Source organism: Panthera onca, chromosome C1 (genome assembly GCF_046562875.1).
Source record: "Panthera onca isolate mPanOnc1 chromosome C1, mPanOnc1 haplotype 2, whole genome shotgun sequence".
Classification (NCBI taxonomy): domain Eukaryota; kingdom Metazoa; phylum Chordata; class Mammalia; order Carnivora; family Felidae; genus Panthera; species Panthera onca.
In genome coordinates, this window is record NC_138346.1 from 113,491,147 (window position 1) to 113,509,351 (window position 18,205).

Genomic DNA, 18,205 nt, shown 5'->3' on the forward strand with positions numbered 1-18,205 from the left:
GAAACCCTCTCTATTTCCCCCATTTCAATGGTTTTGGGAAATAATTTTCTTGTGCAGTCCACTGTGTGTGTTTTCACTCTTTCTAGCTGCTTTCAAGGGGAGTGCTTTCTCACAGAAGCCTAATGCACTGCTCTCTCCCTGCCTTCTCTTTCTCCTCTCCATGAAAACGGTTCCCTCCCCTCTGTGGCACCACAGCTCCTTTCTCTCCAGTTCACCTCTCTGCACCATGTACTTGCTGTGTTCTCTCCCTGAAATTATATAAATTGTTCTGTTAATCCTCAGATCAATTTACTAGGTGTTCAAAATGGTTTGGTCCCCTTAGGGTCCCCTTACTAGTTTGCCAACTTAACTCCTCCCATAATTCTATTTTTACTTTTTTTTAAGTTTTATTTATTTATTTTGAGAGAGAAAGAAAGCACAAGTAGGGGAGTGGCAGAGAGAGAGGGAGAAAGAGGGTGAGAGAGAGAATCCCAAGCAGGCTCTTCACTGTCAGCATGGATTCTGATGTGGGGCCTGATGCAGGGCTCAAACTCATGAACTGTGAGATCATGACCTGAGCCAAAGTTGGATGCTTAACCTACTGAGCCACCCAGGTGCCCCCTATTTTTATTTTTTTGAAGAAACACCATACTGTTTTCGACAGTGGTTGCACCAATTTGCATTCCTATCAATAATGCATGAAGATTCCTTTTTCTCTACATCTTTGCCAACAATTGTTATTCCTTGTGTTTTTAATGTTGGTATTCTGATATGTGTGAGGTGATATCTCATTGTGGTTTTAATTTGCATCTCCATTGTGATGAGTGATGTTGAGCATACTTTCGTGTGTCTGTTGGCCATTTGTATGTATGTCTTCTTTGGAAAAATGTTTATTCAGGTTCTCCGCCCACTTTTTAATTGGATTATTTGGTTATTTTGGTGTTGAGTTGTATCAGTTCTTTACATATTTTCGATATTAACCAATGGGTATATCATTTGCAAACATCTTCCTCCATTAATAAAGGTGCTTTTTCTTTGTTGATGGTTCCCTTCACTGTGCAAATGTTTTTTATTTTAGTGTAGTCTCAAGTTTAATTTTCCTTTTGTTTCCCTTGCCTGATGAGACATATCTAGAAAAATGAATCTATGGCTGATGTCAAAGAAATTACTGCCTATGTTTTCTCCTAAGAATTTTGTAGTTTCAAGTCTCACGTTTAGGTCTTTAATCTATTTTGAGTTTAGTTGTGTGTATGGTGTAAGAAAGTGGTCTGGTTTCATTCTTTTGCATGATGCTGTCCGGTTTTCTCAACACCATTTGTTGAAGAGACAGTCTTTTTCCCATTGCATATTCTTGTGTCCTTTGTTGTAGATTAATTGACCATAAAAGTATGGGTTTATTTCTAGGTACTCTATTCTGTTCCATTGATATATGTGTCTACTTTATGCTGGTCCTGTACTGTTTTGATTACTACAGCTTACTATACCTTGAAATCTGGGATTGTCATACCTCCAGCTTTATTCTTCTTTTTCAAGATTGCTTTAGCTATTTATGGTCTTTCCTGGTACCAAACAAATTTTAGGATTATTAGTTCTAATAATAGAACTAGCATTTTCTGTGGGAAATGCTGTTGGTATTTGATAAAGATTGCATTAAACCTATAGATAGATTTAGAAATATGTACATTTTAATACTAATTTCCCAATCCATGAGCATGGAATATCTTTCCATTTGTTTGTGTCATATTTAATTTCTTTCATCAAGTTTTATAGTTCTTGGAGTCAAGTTTTGTCACCTCCTTGGTCAAGTTTACTTATATGTATTTTATTATTTTTGGCAAAATTATAAATAGGATTGTTTTATTAATTTTTCCTGCTACTTCATTATTAATGTATAGAAATGCAACTGTTTTCTGTACTTTGATTTTGTATCCTGAAACATTACTGAACTCATTTATCAGTTCTAGTAGTTTTTTAAAAAATTTTTTTAATCTTTATTTATTTTTGAGAGAGACAGAGCATGAGCAGGGGAGGAAAAGAGAGAGGGAGACACAGAATCTGAAGCAAACTCCAAGCTCTGAGCTGTCAGCACAGAGCCCAATGTGGGGCTCGAACCCATGAACTGCGAGATCGTGATCCGAGCCAAAGTCAGATGCTCAACTGACCAAGCCACCCAGGCACCCCATCAGTTCTAGTAGTTTTTTGGTGGAATATTTAGGGTTTTCTATGTATAGTATCATGTCATCTGAAAATAGTGACAGTTTTGCTTTTTTCTTACCAATTTGGATGCCATTTATTTCTTCTCCTTGTCTGATTGCTGTGGCTAGGACTTCTAGTACTATATTGAATAAAAGTTGTGATAGTGAACATCCTTGTCTTGTTCCTCATCTTAGAGGAAAAGCTGTCAGTTTTTCACCATTGGGTATGGTGTTAGCTGTGGTTTTCCACATATGGCCTTATTATATTGAGATATGTGCCCTCGAAGCCTAGTTTGTTGAGTTTTTATCATGACTGGATATTGTACTTTGCCAAAATAGATTTTGAAATCTATTTGAAAGGATGAAAATATTTGCATCTATTGAAATGTCATGTGGTTTTTATCCTTTCTCTTATTGATGTGATGATCATATTAATTGACTTGTTCAAATATTGAACCATCTTTGCATCCCTAGAATAAATCCCACTTGATCATGGTGAATGATTTTTTTAATGTACTGTTGGATTTGGTTTGCTAATATTTTGCTGAGAATTTTTGCATATATGTTTATCAGAGATATTGGCCTGTAGTTTTTGTTTTTTTTTTTTTTTTAGTGTCTTTATCTTGCTTTGGTATCAGGGTAATGTTGGCCTCATAGAATAAATTTGGAAATGTTCCTTCTTTTTCCATTTTTTGGAATAGTTTAAGAAGAATAAGTATTACTTTTTCAAATGTTTGGTAGAATTCATTTGTGAAGCTATCTTGTCCTGGACTTTTTTTTGTTGTAGGGTTTTTTGTTTTGTTTTGTTTTTTTGTTATTTTTATTATTTTTGCTTTGTTTTATTTTTTATTATTTAAATTTCATTGCTAGGACTGGCCTGTTCAAATTTTCTATTTCTTCCCAATTCAGTTTTGGAAGGTTATAAGTTTCTAGGAATTCATCCATTTCTTCTAGGTTGTCCAATTGTTGACATATAATTTTTCATACTATTCTCTTAAAATCCTTTGTATTTCTGTGGTGTCAGTTGTTATTTTTCCTTCTTTATTTCTGATTTTATTTATTTGAGTCTTCACTCTTTTTTTTTCTTTGATGAGTCTGCCTAAAGTGTTATCAATTTTGTTGATGTTTTCAAATAGCCAGTTGCAGGCTTCAATGATCTATTCTATTGTTCATAAGTCTCTTTATTGACTTAGTTTTGTTGGATGTATGTTTCTAAGGATTTGTCCATTTCATCTAGATTATCCCATTAATTGACATATAAATGTTCATAGCATTCTTTTATAATCTTTTTTATTTTTGTAAAATGGTAGTAACATTCCTACTTTCATCCCTGATTTTAGTACTTTGAGTCTTTCTTTTGTTTTCAATCTAGGTAAACATTTGTCAATTTAGTTCATCTTTTCAAAGAACCAACTTTTGGTTTTGTTGACTTTGTCAATTGTTTTTGTATTCTCCATTTTATTTATCTCTACTCTAAGCTTTATTATTTCCTTCCTTCTGCTGGCTTTGAGTTAGTTTTTTCTTCTTTTTCTCATTTCTTAAGGTATAAAATCAGATTATTGATTTGAAATCTTTCTTTTTTTAATGTATGCATTACAGATATAAATTTCTCTCGTATTGCTTACTCTGCATTCCATAAGTTTTGGTATGCTGAGTTTCATTTTTATTTGTCTCAAGGTATTTTTAAATAAAGTTCCCTGATCCTCCATGTTGAGTCTGTGATGAGCCCATCAAAGGAATTCTTCATTTCTGTGCCAGTACTTTCGATTTCAAGCATTTTCTTTTTATTTCTTTCTTAAAATTATTCTTGTAAGTTGTTATTACCACTGGTTATTACATGTTGTCTACTTTTTCTCATTAGAGCTCTTAATATATTAATCGTACTTATTTTATAATACTTATCTGATAATTCCAACATCTGTGAGTCCAGTTCTGATGATAGCTTTGTCCTTCAAAGTTTGTTTCTTCTTGAACTTTATAACTTTGTGTTGAAAGCAGGACATATTGTATAGAGTAATATGTACTGAGGCAAATAGGCTTTTAGTGTAAGGATTTACATTAATCTAGCTAAGAGTTGGTCTGTTTTAATATTAGTCGTAGCTAAGAGTTGGTCTGTTTTAATATTAGTCGCAGCTAAAGGCACAAGAGCTTCATATTACTCTAGTGAGCTTACTTTTTCCTCCCTTCTCATCCTCATCCTCCTGCTCCTCATCTTCTCCCTCCTCTCCCTCTCCCTCTTCCCCATCCTTCTCCTCCTCTTCCCCCTCCCTGCTTCACCTTCTCCTACTCTTCCTCCATCTTCTTCTTCCCCTCCCCCCTCCTCCTCCTGCTTCTGCTTCCCTTTGTTCTGGTCCTTAGATGGAATCTTTATCTTGTAAATCTTCTGGCTGTGATTCACTGTTATTATTACTGGATGCTTATTAGTGTGTTGATAGGGTGAGTGGGTAGGGTGGGGGGGGAAGGGATGTTCCTTTACACCTAAGCTTCTAAGTATGTCTCAGTCCTTTGTGGGCTTGTGCTTTGGGGGTGGCATTAGACCTTAAGAAGATTTAGTCTCTCTCCTACTGTTTCCAATCTGTTTTCTTGAAGTCCCTCTTCCAATTGACTGTCACATACTTTACTTATTTACTTATTTATTCACACATGGGAAAGGAAGGTTGGAGAGGACTGGAGTGGGGTGGAGTTCTTTTCCTTCAGCTTGGAAAAGTTTCAGAATCGCCCTCTGGAGAAGTCCTTCCCATGTGAGGTAGACCTATTAGGGAGAATGGTCTGGAGGGTTTCATAGTAGCTACTTTTCCTCTCCCTCTGCCAGGCCTATGAGAAGATCTTTCTCTGTCCTCACCCTGAAAATGTTCCTAGAGGAAAAGGCTATGAAAGCATAGCCCCTTTTTACTGTCCAGCCTTCCAGCTTCTTACTCAGCCTGCAACAATTTGTCAAAATTACTTTTTATCTCTTCCTAACAGTTTTTGTCATTTCGTAGCTTCTGCTCCAGGTCTTGGTTGCTATATTTCTCTGGATGCACCTGTTTCTCCATATTTCAAGGAAGTTGTTTGCTCTGTTCTCTGACAGGTCATGAATAGTCATTGACTTTCAATTTGTCCAGCTTTTTCTTGTTGTAAGGATGGGGATGGCAGTTTTCAACACCTTACATGTAATAACAAAAAAACACCTTTCCCTTCCTAAATATGGGTGTGTGTGATATGTGTGTATCACCATGGAGCCCAGAGCATTAACATCAAGGCCTCAGGACAGCTGGACAGGGGGTGAGTACAGGAACCAGGATGTATTGTTCACTTTTTAAATGTATCTTTTCATTGTTAAGTTTCATTTTTATAGTTTTTAAGAGGACTTTAATACAGAAGACTTAGGAGAATAAAGAAGTGACCAAAGCACTGTTTTTTAACAGCAAAAATCAAAATAACTTGAATAGCCATCAACAGGAGAATATCTAAATTAATTGTTACCTATAGGAGATTGCTGTGGAATTGTTCAAGAGAGTGGAGAAACTGCCTGCTGCTGGCACCTGCTAAGAAGATGTCTGTGATACACTGTGCAGTAAAAAAGATTAACATTCATGTGTGTTTATTTCATGGGCATAAAAAGGGTCTGAGGACATACCCAGTGTTCAAGAAGCTCCAGGAAGTGGAGGCTCAGCACTTTGCTTTGTTTGGATTGTTTGTAGTAAATGGTAATAAATTTTGTAATCAAAACAACAGAAGGATAAAAGAAGGAAAGAGACTTACTTTTTATTGTCTTCTCTTCTGTGTCTTTTGAGTTCTGTAACCTGCTTATTTATCCCCATTCCATAAAAAGTAAAATAAAATAAGAAACCAGGAAAGGTAAGAAGTATCCCCTGATGTAGTTCACAGGCTCTTCCTTAGCATGTGCTGGTCTTTACCTGTTTTCATCACCTCCCCCCTGTTCTCTGCCCTGCCCCCTGGTGTACTCCAGGTTACTCTGCTGTAGGTCCAGGCCACCACCACATTTAGGGCAGGCTTGGAGGCTGCCTGGCCTCCTCCCAGCACCTCCCATTTCCCCATGCAACCCTGGAAGACTGGATGTTTGAAAGGCATAGTTCACAGGCCCCAGGGTGAACCCCAGCTCTCTACTTGCCACTGTATGACCCTAGGTGAGTCAGACTCTGTGGAATATTTATGGGCTGCAACAATTAGACGTACTTCTCAGTATTTTACTTTATATGGGAGAAACAAGCTCCTATAACCTCCATAGCCATGTGAATGAGAGAGTAAAAAATGACCGGAATTCTGAAAATGCCTCATAGGCCTCTGCGACTACCAACACTGGGCTAGGCACTCAACCCAGGAGCTGGCCCTGCAGTTCGATCCTATGCTCTCCATGGATCACGTGGAGAACATCCTTGAGGCCTGCAGAACCCTGACAGGGGCACTGCCTGGACCCTTCTTGCAGGGGAGGGCAGCCTAAGGGGTGGGATGTGGAGAGAGATGGTCTTTGGCTTCCTCAGACCCTCTGGACACAAGAGAAAGGGAAGCGCCTCATCCATTCTCCCAGCAAGGTGCCTAACAGGCCACTGCTGGGACTTTCCCCAACATTGCTGAGAATGAGAATTTCTAGGGTGTCAGGATTGCTTAAGATGCTTCCCAGAGTGAGAGCCACTGGGTTGGGGGTTTCTCTCAGGAGGCAGGACCTGTTCCTTGTCTGTCCTGCCCTGCTGTGTGTCACTGTAGACTACCCTCACCATAACCTCTGGGTACTGGGTCTACTTTTGTCCTGTCATCCTGACCCTAGGCCCCTCCTGACTGTGCCTGAACCTCCTCAGTTCCTGCCTCTCCCAGCGCTCTTGGAGCTGGCTGGATTTGCCTCCATCACCACCAGTCACCACATCACATCAAGGAAATGTTCCATCAGAGCTTCTGCCAAGGTAAAACCTTAACTCTGCTACTCTCCAGACACAAGACTCACATTTAATTAAAAAATCAGAAAACCACGAGCAACCTTTTGATAATTCATTATTTGAACAAGTAAATATGCACTGAGCACTTGCTCTGCTCAGGTGCAGTACAAAGTGATAAGGGCCATGACTGAATGAGATACTCAGCCTGCTTACAGGGGGACATGTGGCTGGCACCCAGACAGTGCTCAGACATCTGTGCCCTGAAAGAAGGGAGGAGTGAAGGCTTTGAAAGAGGTGTTTGCTGCAGGAGCTCGGCAAGAGAAGTTCTAGAGCCTCGTGAAGAGCTGGGCCTTAGGAGTCAAAGTGTGGGATTCAAACCCCATCAACCCCTCACACTAGCTGTGTGCATCCATGGGCAAGTCACATCAGCACTCTGTGCCTTGGTCTCCATATCTGAAAAATGATGACAACAATTATATCCAGGTTGATGCAGGGATGAGATAAACTATTCCACATGTAACCTGTTCCCAGCACAGTTCAATAACACTAATCATTTGTGGAGGTCCTGAGAGGAAGCATCATGTGTGATTTCCCAGGAAGACTTTCCTCAGTGTCCAGGGTCTGGATAGGCCTGGTCAGCAGCCTATAGGAGCACACAGTAGGCTCCAGTAAGCAGTTGTTAATGAGGGCAGAGCATTTTCTATCCTGAAATGAAGCCTCAATCAGGAGAGGCCCCAGCCTGTGATCAGCTATCAGACTGCATCCCTATGGTTGGCATTTCTCCCCTATCCCCACTTAACCTATCCCTTTCTGATGACCTTTCCTCTAGAAACAGGTTCATATCTGTGGTGGCCATCCTTTACATCTCACTGCAGCATGTCAGGTGAGGTAGAATCTTATCACAGAGAACCTTGATGTGTGGTCTGTTGCTGTACCCAATATCCTGACACCTGCTCTTCCTGAAGATGTGGGCCACCTTTCACTCCAAGATTCTGGACAGTTGGTGTTGTGCATGTTGTTGTGGCTTTTGGGAAGATGAGAGTTGCAGCTTCATTCCAAGGTAAGTTTTCCTGAAGGGGGAGGCAAGGATGCTGACAGTGTGGAGGGATGAGAATGGCAGAGTTGCGAAGAATCAATCAACTTCTTCCCTAAGAATATTTTGCCACCCTTGGCTTCATTTAGAGAGTGAAAGTTTAGGGAAATTGTCGGGCTGATTTGTAATTGAGAACTCACCAACACCCACAGGATCTTCAGGGTTTGGCTAGCCCTGGCAAGGTTGCACAGTAACACATGGTGTCTGTTGATTCAAGGCTCTTACTGAGATGAGACCTGTCCTGCTTCTTACTCCCATGAGAAGTCCTTCAGGGCCCCAGCACATTGTGGCTGCTTGTCCTGGAGGTAGAGATCAGGCTTGTGTGGGGCCAGTGGGCATTCCTGAGCTCATCCGTGGCCCCCTATCCTGCCTGTATCCCATTCTCTGCATCCCACCCCTAAGCCTTGGATCACACATTTATTATTATTCTCAACCCCCTATGCAGATTTCATGGCTCCCTCTACCTCCCATTTACAGGATGTTCTGTTATCTTCCCATCAGTTTCAAGCCTGAGTTCCTCTCTATGACATGCTGTATAAGGAGAAGCCAGGTGTGGCCACTTAGCCAACTAGGTTTTGAGTCTTCATTTCTCTGTGGGGAAATCAGTGAGGCACACTTTGAGAGCAATGGCAGCTTTTCAGCTGTCCTTGGCCTTAGGCTACCTAGTATCTGGCCTGGCTGAGCTGGTGGGTTCAGGCATAGATGCCTCCATATTAAAATGCTCTGCTCCACTTGCTTGTGTCCTGCCACCTCCTACCCCCCAATAGTCCTTACATCAGGGACAAAGATGGAAAGTTGGGTCTTAAGTCCTCTTGAATGTGGCCACAAAGATGCAGTTCCTGGTGACTGGGGGTCCGTGCTACACGTGAGGCTCAAACATGGCTGGCTTAGGGCCCCTACTTCCAGCTGGTTTCACGGGAGGCCCTTATGGTCCAGGAAGCTTTCTGGGACACTTGCAGAAGGGGTTCACTCGTGCTGGTTTTTGGAAGTGAAGTCCAGGATTCCTGGCAATTTGCCCCGGGGTCTCAGCTGGGTAGCAGGGCCAAGAAGGGTTATAAGTCCAGCTGGCCCCTGTGTGCCCCTGCTCCACAGCCCTTGAGTTGAGCTACAGGGGCTGGTCCTCCACAGAGGCACGAGACTGGGCATCCATCCTGGTGTGCTCCACCCTGAGCTGGCTGAGGTCAAGAACATGGCCTGGGCACCTCTGGTCCTGTGAGCTGTGTAGTGGACTACCCAGGGAGGGCAGGCCACATGAAACTGCCACACTAGGGAAGCTGTTAGGCTGTTTCTGCAGCAGAATTTCAGGGCCCCTGGTTTGAGGTTGCCTGCAGAGCCCACTGCTCATGTCCTGCCTTGGGGGCTGTTTAGTAGGGGGCTGGCAGTCTGGTTGGATCTGCAGGGCTGCAACCTGGGCCGCACAGCCTGTCAGGGTGGGCTCTACATCGAGGGTGCTTTCCCCAGGACCAGGCCTCCAAGAACCTCGGAAATACTCCAGATTCCCAGGTGGTCTGGGCTCCTGGGAGCTAGGCCAAAGGTTTGGGACTTTGTTTTTGCTGCAAGTGTCTGTTGTTGCAGAGGTTGCAGACCCCACAGGGGAGAACAAGCCTTCATAGCAGCTTTGTGTCCCTCCTTCCCCAGAGACCTGCACACACTCCAGAGATGTGTCCCTGGACAGAGAGCTAGTTACCCGCTCAGGCCCTGCTAGGACCTTGCTCTCTCCAGCAAGTAGGCCCTTGGTAAGCGAATGTGCCCACAGCTCCCGCCTGCTGGGTACTGAGCCCACAATGGTCCTACCTGCATCTGAAGCCCCAGGCCCCCTGCCCTCCAGCTTCACTGGACCTGGGCTCTTTTGCTCAGAGCCAGCTTCCAGTTTCTCTGTCTGTCCCCTGGGTGAGGTTGCAGTATCCCCAGGGGCTGAGGCAGGCGGGGTGCGGAGCTCAGGGCTACGGCGAAGCCAATTGATAATGCCCATGGTGATGGCAAGCTCAGTGTCACAGAGCTTTAGCAGACACTCTTTGCCCTTCCAGGAGCTTTGCAAAAAGCTCTGGCTGAGCAGGTCTGGACCTGGTGTTGGGGCCAAGTTCTCCTCTGCCCCCACATGGAAGCTGCACATAGACAGTGGTGCTCCTAGTGCTGGCCCTGACAGACTCTCAGACACACACAGGTCATCATCCAGGCTTGGGCCAACAGGGCCCTCGCTGGGGTCATAGAAGAGCTCATAGAGGGCATCTCCACTGTAGCTATCCCGGGGGAAGGCAGCTGCAGGTGTGCCTGGGCTCGAAGCCTCCTTCTTATCCTCCTCGAGGCCAGGTGAGAAAGAGTCATAGTAGCCTTCATCACTTGTGGACACAGATTCTGGCTGTTCACTCTTGGGGGTACCTGTGTCTATGGAGCTGGCTTTGGAGCCACTGTGGGGGTCCCTGCAAGGACACAGGGGGAGCTCAGCAAGCCCAGCTGTATCCAGCCTGGGTCGGTCTGTATCTGTCCCCTGGGGACTCCCCAGCCATGGGCCCAGTAGGGTGCTATGCTGCTGTCTCACAGAGCGATTCACACTGTCCCAGAACTTGGCAAAGTCAGACATCTCATTTTGGGCGGGTGATGCCAGCTGTTCCATGCTGCCCTGGAAGGGGCCCCTAAGAACTTTGTTTTCAAGGGCCTGTGATACCTGAGTTGGGCTCTCCAGGCCCTCGTTCAGTTCCAGGGATGGCACGGAACTTTCATCTGCAAAGATCTCCCCACAGCCTGTGAGAGAGTCAAAGCTCTTGAGTGAGGCCACATCCTCACACAGGGCCCTACAGAGGTCAAAGGAAGAGTCGGGCAGGAGCTCGCTGTCAGATAGGTCTTGACATAGGCCATCTGGCCCCAGTCCTTCACCAAAGGGAAAGAAGCCTGTGTCTGTCTGCCCTCCAGCCTCTGATGGGCCTCCAGGCGAGGACAGGCTCTCCCTCTTGGTTGCCAGTGAGGCCAAGTTCTCAGTCTTGTTTCTGCGAATGTGGAATAGGTTCCGAAAGCACTTCTTAGGTCGTTTCAGGGAGATCCTCTTCCTTGGTATGCTCTTGGCCACAGCTGGCACAAAGGGCATCTGGGGCACAAAGTGGCGGTAGTCAATCATGCGCTGGCTGCTAGAGGGTCCTGGGAAACTCGCGCTGCCCACCAGGTGCCCTGTGGTGGCACTCACCCTGCCAGCCCCAGGCACACTGTCATGAGTCTTGCTCTTTCGTACCAGTTTGAAGGTGGCCCCACAGAAGGCTGTAGCCCCCACCTCGGGTTCTGGTTTCGCTCCCTTGTTGGGGCATCTGTCATATCCTTGAGCGTTGGGACTAACCTGTGGGGCTCTCTCACTGTAGGGCCGCTGTTGCCCTCCTGGTGAGTCTGACCAGGGACCTGCATCCTCCCTGACTGGAGCAGTGGCTGCTGGGTCTGGGGGTTTCTCATGGGAAATCTGCAGGCTGGATTTGATGAAGGTCTTTCCTCTCTTCAGCTCCATGCTGCCAGTGCCCCAGGCTGCTATGAAGGAAAACAGGAGGCACTTAGTATCCAAGATGGAGGCCTATGGTTCTAGAAGACCTCTGCCTGTCCCTATTTACATAGTTGCTTTGGAGCTGAACTCTGACATCTAAACTTGGATCCTTTCAGAGGTAAGAGAGAGGGAGATGGGATGGCCCCACCCAGACTCACTGCCCCAGGGCTGCTCATTGCTCCATAGACAACTGATCCCAGAGAAGTTAAGTCACATGCCTAAAGTCACATAGTAGGAGCCTAAATGAGGACAGACTGGGGTCTGATTCTATTGTGTCTGTGATCTCTCAACTCAACCAAGCATCATCTCAGAGTTTACCTGGCCAAGTCAGATTCCCATTTCTATGCCCAGGCACTCTACAAATAGCACCCATCCTCACGGGGGAAGTATCATCGCTCTTTCAAGTGGTGGAGGAAAGGATTCAACAAATAAGTTCCTGCCTTCATCTAAGAGACAAAACTCAAAGGGAAACCCAAGCCTGTATCCTGGGCTGGATGGAGTAGCTCATCAGTTGGAAGGGGAGACACATACACTGCCCTTCACAGCTATTGCATCTGTCTTAGGAGGTAAGACTTGGTCTACACAGAGACCATCAGCAAGGCACAGCTGAGTATCTAATGGTGCATGTTGAGCTTGAGCACTGAGAAGAGAGACAGCATCATGGTAGAAGGCAAAAGAGAGGAGGCAGGCAATGAGGCCAGGATCAGACAGTTTAGATAGACACAACACATGATGGGCTGGAGAGTATCCAGGTATCACCTTCTATGCACATCTTAACTGAGAGGCATTGATGCCTGGAATGCCATCTAGAGTGCCATCCAGATGAATGCCCAGTCTGAGTTCAATGGGAAAGGGTGTTGCGGTTGACTATTGATGTCTGTCCTGGTATGGGAGGGGGAAGCCACATAGGAGTTTTAACTTGACCATTTTTGCATTGCTAGGGAGTATGGCCTTACTCTGAGATCAATGAAGAGCTATAAAAGTCTTCTGAGTGAGTGGGTGGGTGTAAAAAGTGGCATAATGAATTTGGTGGTCTAAGACCATTTATCTGATATCTAAGTGGAGGACAGAATAAATTAGGAGAGAAGCTTTGAGCAGAGAAGATTCACAAAGGGCAACTAAAGTGGTCTGAGTATGTGGAGATAAGATCCAGATGGAAACTGCAGTCAAAGTCATGAAAAAGAGAGGTAAAGTTATAATGACCTTTCAAAGGCAGAAATGCTAGGATTTGGCAGCTGAATAAAGAGAGAAAAGTCATCAACAATGAGGAAACAGTAAATACTGATCCAGACAAAGAAAAGTGGGAAACGGTAAGGAAGTGGGAGTGGAGTGAAGGTGAGGAAGGGGCCTGTGCTAAGAGCTGGTTTGAAAAAGGGAAGCAAGGCTCTAGTTTTAAACATGTGGCCTTTGGGGTGAGCTTGGAGACCCCCAAGACCAGACCAAAAGAAGGTGATGCCCAAGGGCACCTGCAAACTTCCCCAGACTCTCCCTTGCTGTGTCTTCACAGGTACCCAGCTCACAGCTCAGTCTGTCCCAGCAGCTGGGAGTGGTGAGTGACCTGTGGGTCAGTCCTGTCAGTCTGGTGAGGGAAAGACTAGAAGAGAGAGTTTGGGGATGGTTTCTTTGACTTTCTTTTTTTTTTCTTCTTAAAACAACTTTGTTAAATGTTTATTTTTGAGACAGAGAGAGAAAGAGAGAGAGAGCAGGAGAGGGGCAGAGAGAGAGGGAGACACAGAATCTGAGCAGACTCCAGACTCTGAGTTGTCATCACATGGCATGTGACATGGGTGTTGAACCCACCAACTGTGAGATCATGACCTGAGCCAAAGTCAGCAGCTTAACCAACTGAGCCCCCCAGGTGCCCCTCTTTGGCTTTTCATAAGGACTTCTCCATAGGGAGCATCTGAATTCACTCCCCACCCCCGCCCCTGGTGCACAGCCTGTGAGGGACGCACACCACAGGTGTGAAGGCAAGTGGCTCTGTCAGCCTGCTTGCCTTTCAGACCCACTTCCCAGGAAGCTTTACAGCTACCTTCAGAAAGCTGCTTGACAGTTATGAGCTGACCAGGGTCAGCTTCGGAGTCTCTCAAATGCTTAGACATGAAGACCTGGAGGTGAACAGAGGGGCTGCCTCACAGCCCAGGTGACAACATTAAAGCTGAAGATGAGAAGTGGTGACAAAGCTGCCACTGCAGGGGCTCACAGGGACAAGCTGATTGGCCTCAACCCTACTCCCACTCATGGGCAGCACTTCCTCCCCTACAGGGGGACACTTGGGACTTTTGGCTGGAAGATAGGAGAAAGTGCTATGCCAGGGAAAACCACAGAACCTGGACTTGGCTCTGGCAGCAGCTCAGCTCTTGGTGACAGCATCCTGGACAGTGGGACAGTGCTTCAAGTTACCTTTCTGCCTCCTATGAGGTGTCATGCGCCCAAGCCTTTCCTACCCTATACCTGCAAATCCCATTATCACTCACCACAGTCCTCTGTGGCTGAGACAAGTCCTTCCTTAGCTCTGATGAATTTTCTTTACACAGCATAGTGGTTAATATTTGGACTCTGGAGTTGGAGAACGCAGATTTGAGTCATGGTTGCATCTACCTAACCAGGTGAGTTCTTCACCTATAACCATATAAGAGACATAACTTCCATTTTACAAAGGAGAGAGAATAAGGTCGAAAAAAGTCAGTCAATTGGCCCAGGTCAGACATGTGGTAAGTGACAGAACTAAGATTTGAAACCAAGCCTGTCTGATTCTGGTCATGTGCTCTTAATCACGACAGACATTCTGTGAACCAAAAACCCAAACTCTTCTTCATGGGAAACTTAAAAATCAAATACTAAATGTGCTCTTATGAATTATTTTGAAAGCACAATGAAAATGGAGATTAAAAACAAAAGTGCAGCTTACACAAATTCAGAAAAATTATAATTGAAGGTCATATACTTTCTATGACAAGAAATTTTGGAGATATTTTATTATGAGATCTCTATTCTATGTTAGAAAAATATTTTTATTAACACACTTTTGGAAATAATTTCAAGTAAGCATGACAAAGATTACTTCACTGTGTGCAGAATTTGCAACTACAAGAACTAAGGTGGTTCATTTGATATCGATCTCTATCAATAAAACTGCTGATTTCTTATTTCTCAATTCAGTGAACTGATTTAAACTCATGAAGAACCAGAAATTTCACCACATTCTGAACTTGTAAAATAGCCTCTCAGAATAGCAGTCACTGCTAAAGATGCTTGTGTGACTTAGTGTCACTGATGTTGCCAAACCTATTTCTTGAGTTCATTTAATACTTTGGCACATTGATGGGACAATAAGGGGTAATGTCCAGAATAATGAATGAGAGACTTGCAAAACACTGGAGCAATCATGTGAAATCCAGTGTATGTTCAATCTGGTCACATTCCACATTAAAATAATTTATCAGAGCCTGACTCTCTGGAAATGTGAAGCCCATATGTGACATGGGTGGGAACACCCTGAGGGGTCAGAGGCCTCACTGTCCAACTGGAGACAAGCTGAGCAGTCTCCTTCCATGACAGTTCTCAGGGACAGAATGGAATTTATCTGGAAAGCCAGATGCTGGCACTGTCATTGCCTAAGGGCAGAGGCCAAATATGTCCAGGTTCCCAGCTGCAAAAATGTACACTCTGCTCTGTAACTCTCTGGCTAAAGACCCCCTAAGTGGATCCCAGCATGAAACCTGAGAAAGAATCCTCTACCACGTGCCACATCCCTCCCCAAAGGAAAAAGTAGGCCTGTCCCTTTCCTGGTTTGGTGCCTTCTTGTCTATAACACTCAGGGATCACTGGCTGCTCATTCTGGTGCTTGCTTGGTCTTGCAACTCCCCAGTGAGGTTGAAAACTTCTTTAAGATTCAGGACTCCAATGGTGGTCAACTGTGAGCTACTACTTATTTAAATGAAGTATTTATGTTTTTGAGACATCTTAGCTATATATTTACATCTAAGTTTCCTAAATGGAACACTGAGTCTAGTTTTTAATTCCATAATTTATGTACATCATTCTTTAAGACAGTTCTCAGTGACACCAAGACCCTGGACCGAGTTCTTCATCTCTAAAATGAACTTGCAAATTCCACGAGAACAAGAACCATACCATGTACTTTATTTAATCAACTCTGATTCACGGATGTGCTATTTTAACCAAGATCTAAAAGACAGCTGAAGACAACCAGGCAAAAGACGTGGGAAGCATATTTCAGGCAGAGGGAACATCCTGCAGAAAGGCCTTGAGGAGCAAAGGAGGAAGAATGTTTAAAACTCTGAAAGCAGGCCCAGGTGGCCAGAGCAGCCGGATGAAGGTGGGAAATGGGCAGGGCAGACTGTACTCTGCCTGAGATCACAGGGAGGGTCTTGGCTTTTATCCTATGCACCATGGAGAGCATATGCACCATGCTTTTATCCTATGCACCATGAGATCCAGCCATCAAGGGTGAGTAACATGGCTAATATTCAGTTTTTAGGGGTGCCTGGGTGGCTCAGTTGGTTAGGCATCCAACTTTGGCTCAGGTCATGATCTCTCAGTTTGTGGGCCCGAGCCCCGTTTTGGGCTCTGTGCTGACAGCTCAGAGCCTAGAGCCTGCTTCGGATTCTGTGTCTCCTCTCTCTGCCCCTCCCATGCTCATGCTCTGTCTCTTTCTGTCTCTCAGTAATAAATAAACATTAAAAAAATAAAAATTAAAAAAAGACAGATTAGGAGCCAGAGCAGGGTCTAGCTGAAAGTAGTGACAGAGACTGCTCATGTATGTAAACCTTTCCTCTCAGCACCTTACACAAAGTATGCACTTGCATATGGATTTATTACAAACTGAGCAAATGAAGTAATTCTAATGGCTGCTTTTCTACATGATAAATAACTTTAGCTCAACTGCCTACAATTTTTTTTCCTTTGGGAAGGTAATTCTGTGCTCTTCTTTCTTTTTTTTTTTAACATGAAAGTGATTGAGTGTTTCATGGATGAAAATAAAAATCGCTCAGGTACACATATGTAACAGAAGTGGTTGGAGATATAAACATTTTGACTAATAGTTTTGGCATTGTCATGCCTTCTCCGGCCCCGCCCCCAACACCCAGTAAAACCAGAAGCCTAGACATACAAAGAGGTGAATAGTGATTAGAAAGAAAAAGCCTCAGAGGGGAGCCTTGCCCAGGGACATCCAGGACATTGGGGCCAGGGTGAGAGACTATATATGGGGCCATAGTTTATCTCTGTAGAAGGTACCTGTCTAAGCCAAAACCTTCAGGATGGATGGAGTGAAGGCTATTGTGGGGAGAGAAAGCCTCGTGTTATGGGGTGGGTGTGGGTTGGGGAATGAAGCAGAAATAGAATCCGCAGTGAAAACATCACCAATTCACCCAACCCCCACGTCAGGGAGACAAAGGGCCCTTTAGGGAGCGAAGGTTCTGGCCCACCTCCTCTAAAGGGAGTCTCTAGGTGTTCCTGGGCTGCTCAACTGAAAGAAAATCGGTCTTGAATCTAATCTATTCTTTCCCAGCCCCTGCATCTGCGCGCAGTGGGTCTCTCCCCTCCCGTAGCCAGACCTAAAAGGGTCTTCTCCCTCAGACTCCAGATTCCTCATCAGCCACGCAGGACACCGCAGGGTTGAGAGGGTGCAGACCCTGGTTCCTCCACTCAGCCCGTCCACTGCGCGAAATAACGCACAAAAATTCCCCCCAAATCTTTCCTCCAAGTCTACATCGGAGGGCCGTTAGCGACTTACCGCTGGTGGCCGGCCGGGAGTGTCGCAGTAAGCGTCCTTGGCAGGGCCGGGAGCCACTCCCGAGCCGCTCACGGAGCTCAGCACCACGGTCAGCTCCCGGCGCCGCGCGTCCCCGCCAAGTGGGGGAGGAGGAGGGCCAGAGCCCGCCCGCAGCGGCTGGAGGGGCTGGGCGGCTGCTGCAGGAGGCGGGCAGGCGAGGGTTAAGCTGCCGGAGAGCACTGGGGCGGGGGCGGAGCCGGGCCGGGAGCCAGCTCGCCAGAGAGGCAGGCGCCCCCAGCGAAGCAGTGGGCGAGATGAAGGGCTCTGGGCCTGGGTGGGGGATGCTCCCGGAGAACTGCAGCCTCCTTGTGCCGCCACCGCCTGGGCCCCGCTCGGTCTCGCTTTGTTAGTATTTCTCCCGGTCTCTGTCTCTGTGTGTCTGTCTCCCCGCAGCGCTGTGGTTTTACATCCTTCAGGCCTTGCTGCCAGGGCTGCCAGGATGTACAGACGCCCAATGGTCTCTCCTGGTCCGCGACTGCACGCCTGCGCGGCGGTCTGAAGCCCTTAGAGGAACAGGTGTGGGTGCACTAATCCCTGCTGCCGGTAGCGCCCAGGCAGATTTAATCCCAACGCTCTCGGAAGGGCTGGGCACACGGGGCCTAGTTAAAGATTCCTACTCAAGATTCCGAGCTGGCTTGGAAGAAGTGGCAGTCCAGTCTCGGATGCAGGGCTCAGTTTTACAGAACCTTTTTTACAGAGTGCCTTTCTTGTACCGAATTGTATTACTAATGGAACGCTTCCCTT

General features: G+C 45.6%; 1 protein-coding gene across 1 annotated transcript; it reads right to left on the reverse strand.

The window, feature by feature from the left end:
* Nucleotides 1-6,335: 6,335 nt before the first annotated feature.
* On the reverse strand, nucleotides 6,336-17,965 carry AMER3 (APC membrane recruitment protein 3). The gene is made up of 2 exons (XM_060623850.2): nucleotides 17,423-17,965; nucleotides 6,336-11,648 (listed from the first exon to the last, which is right to left on the reverse strand). Exon 2 carries the CDS (start codon nucleotides 11,626-11,628, stop codon nucleotides 9,247-9,249), a length of 2,382 nt encoding a protein of 793 aa, XP_060479833.1. The 5' UTR covers nucleotides 11,629-11,648; nucleotides 17,423-17,965; the 3' UTR covers nucleotides 6,336-9,246.
* Between the last annotated feature and the right edge of the window lie 240 nt (nucleotides 17,966-18,205).

Coding starts and splice junctions, on each gene's coding strand:
- AMER3 (XM_060623850.2), bottom strand. CDS start 11,628: ATGGAGCTGAAGAGAGGAAAGACCTTCATCAAATCCAGCCTGCAGATT.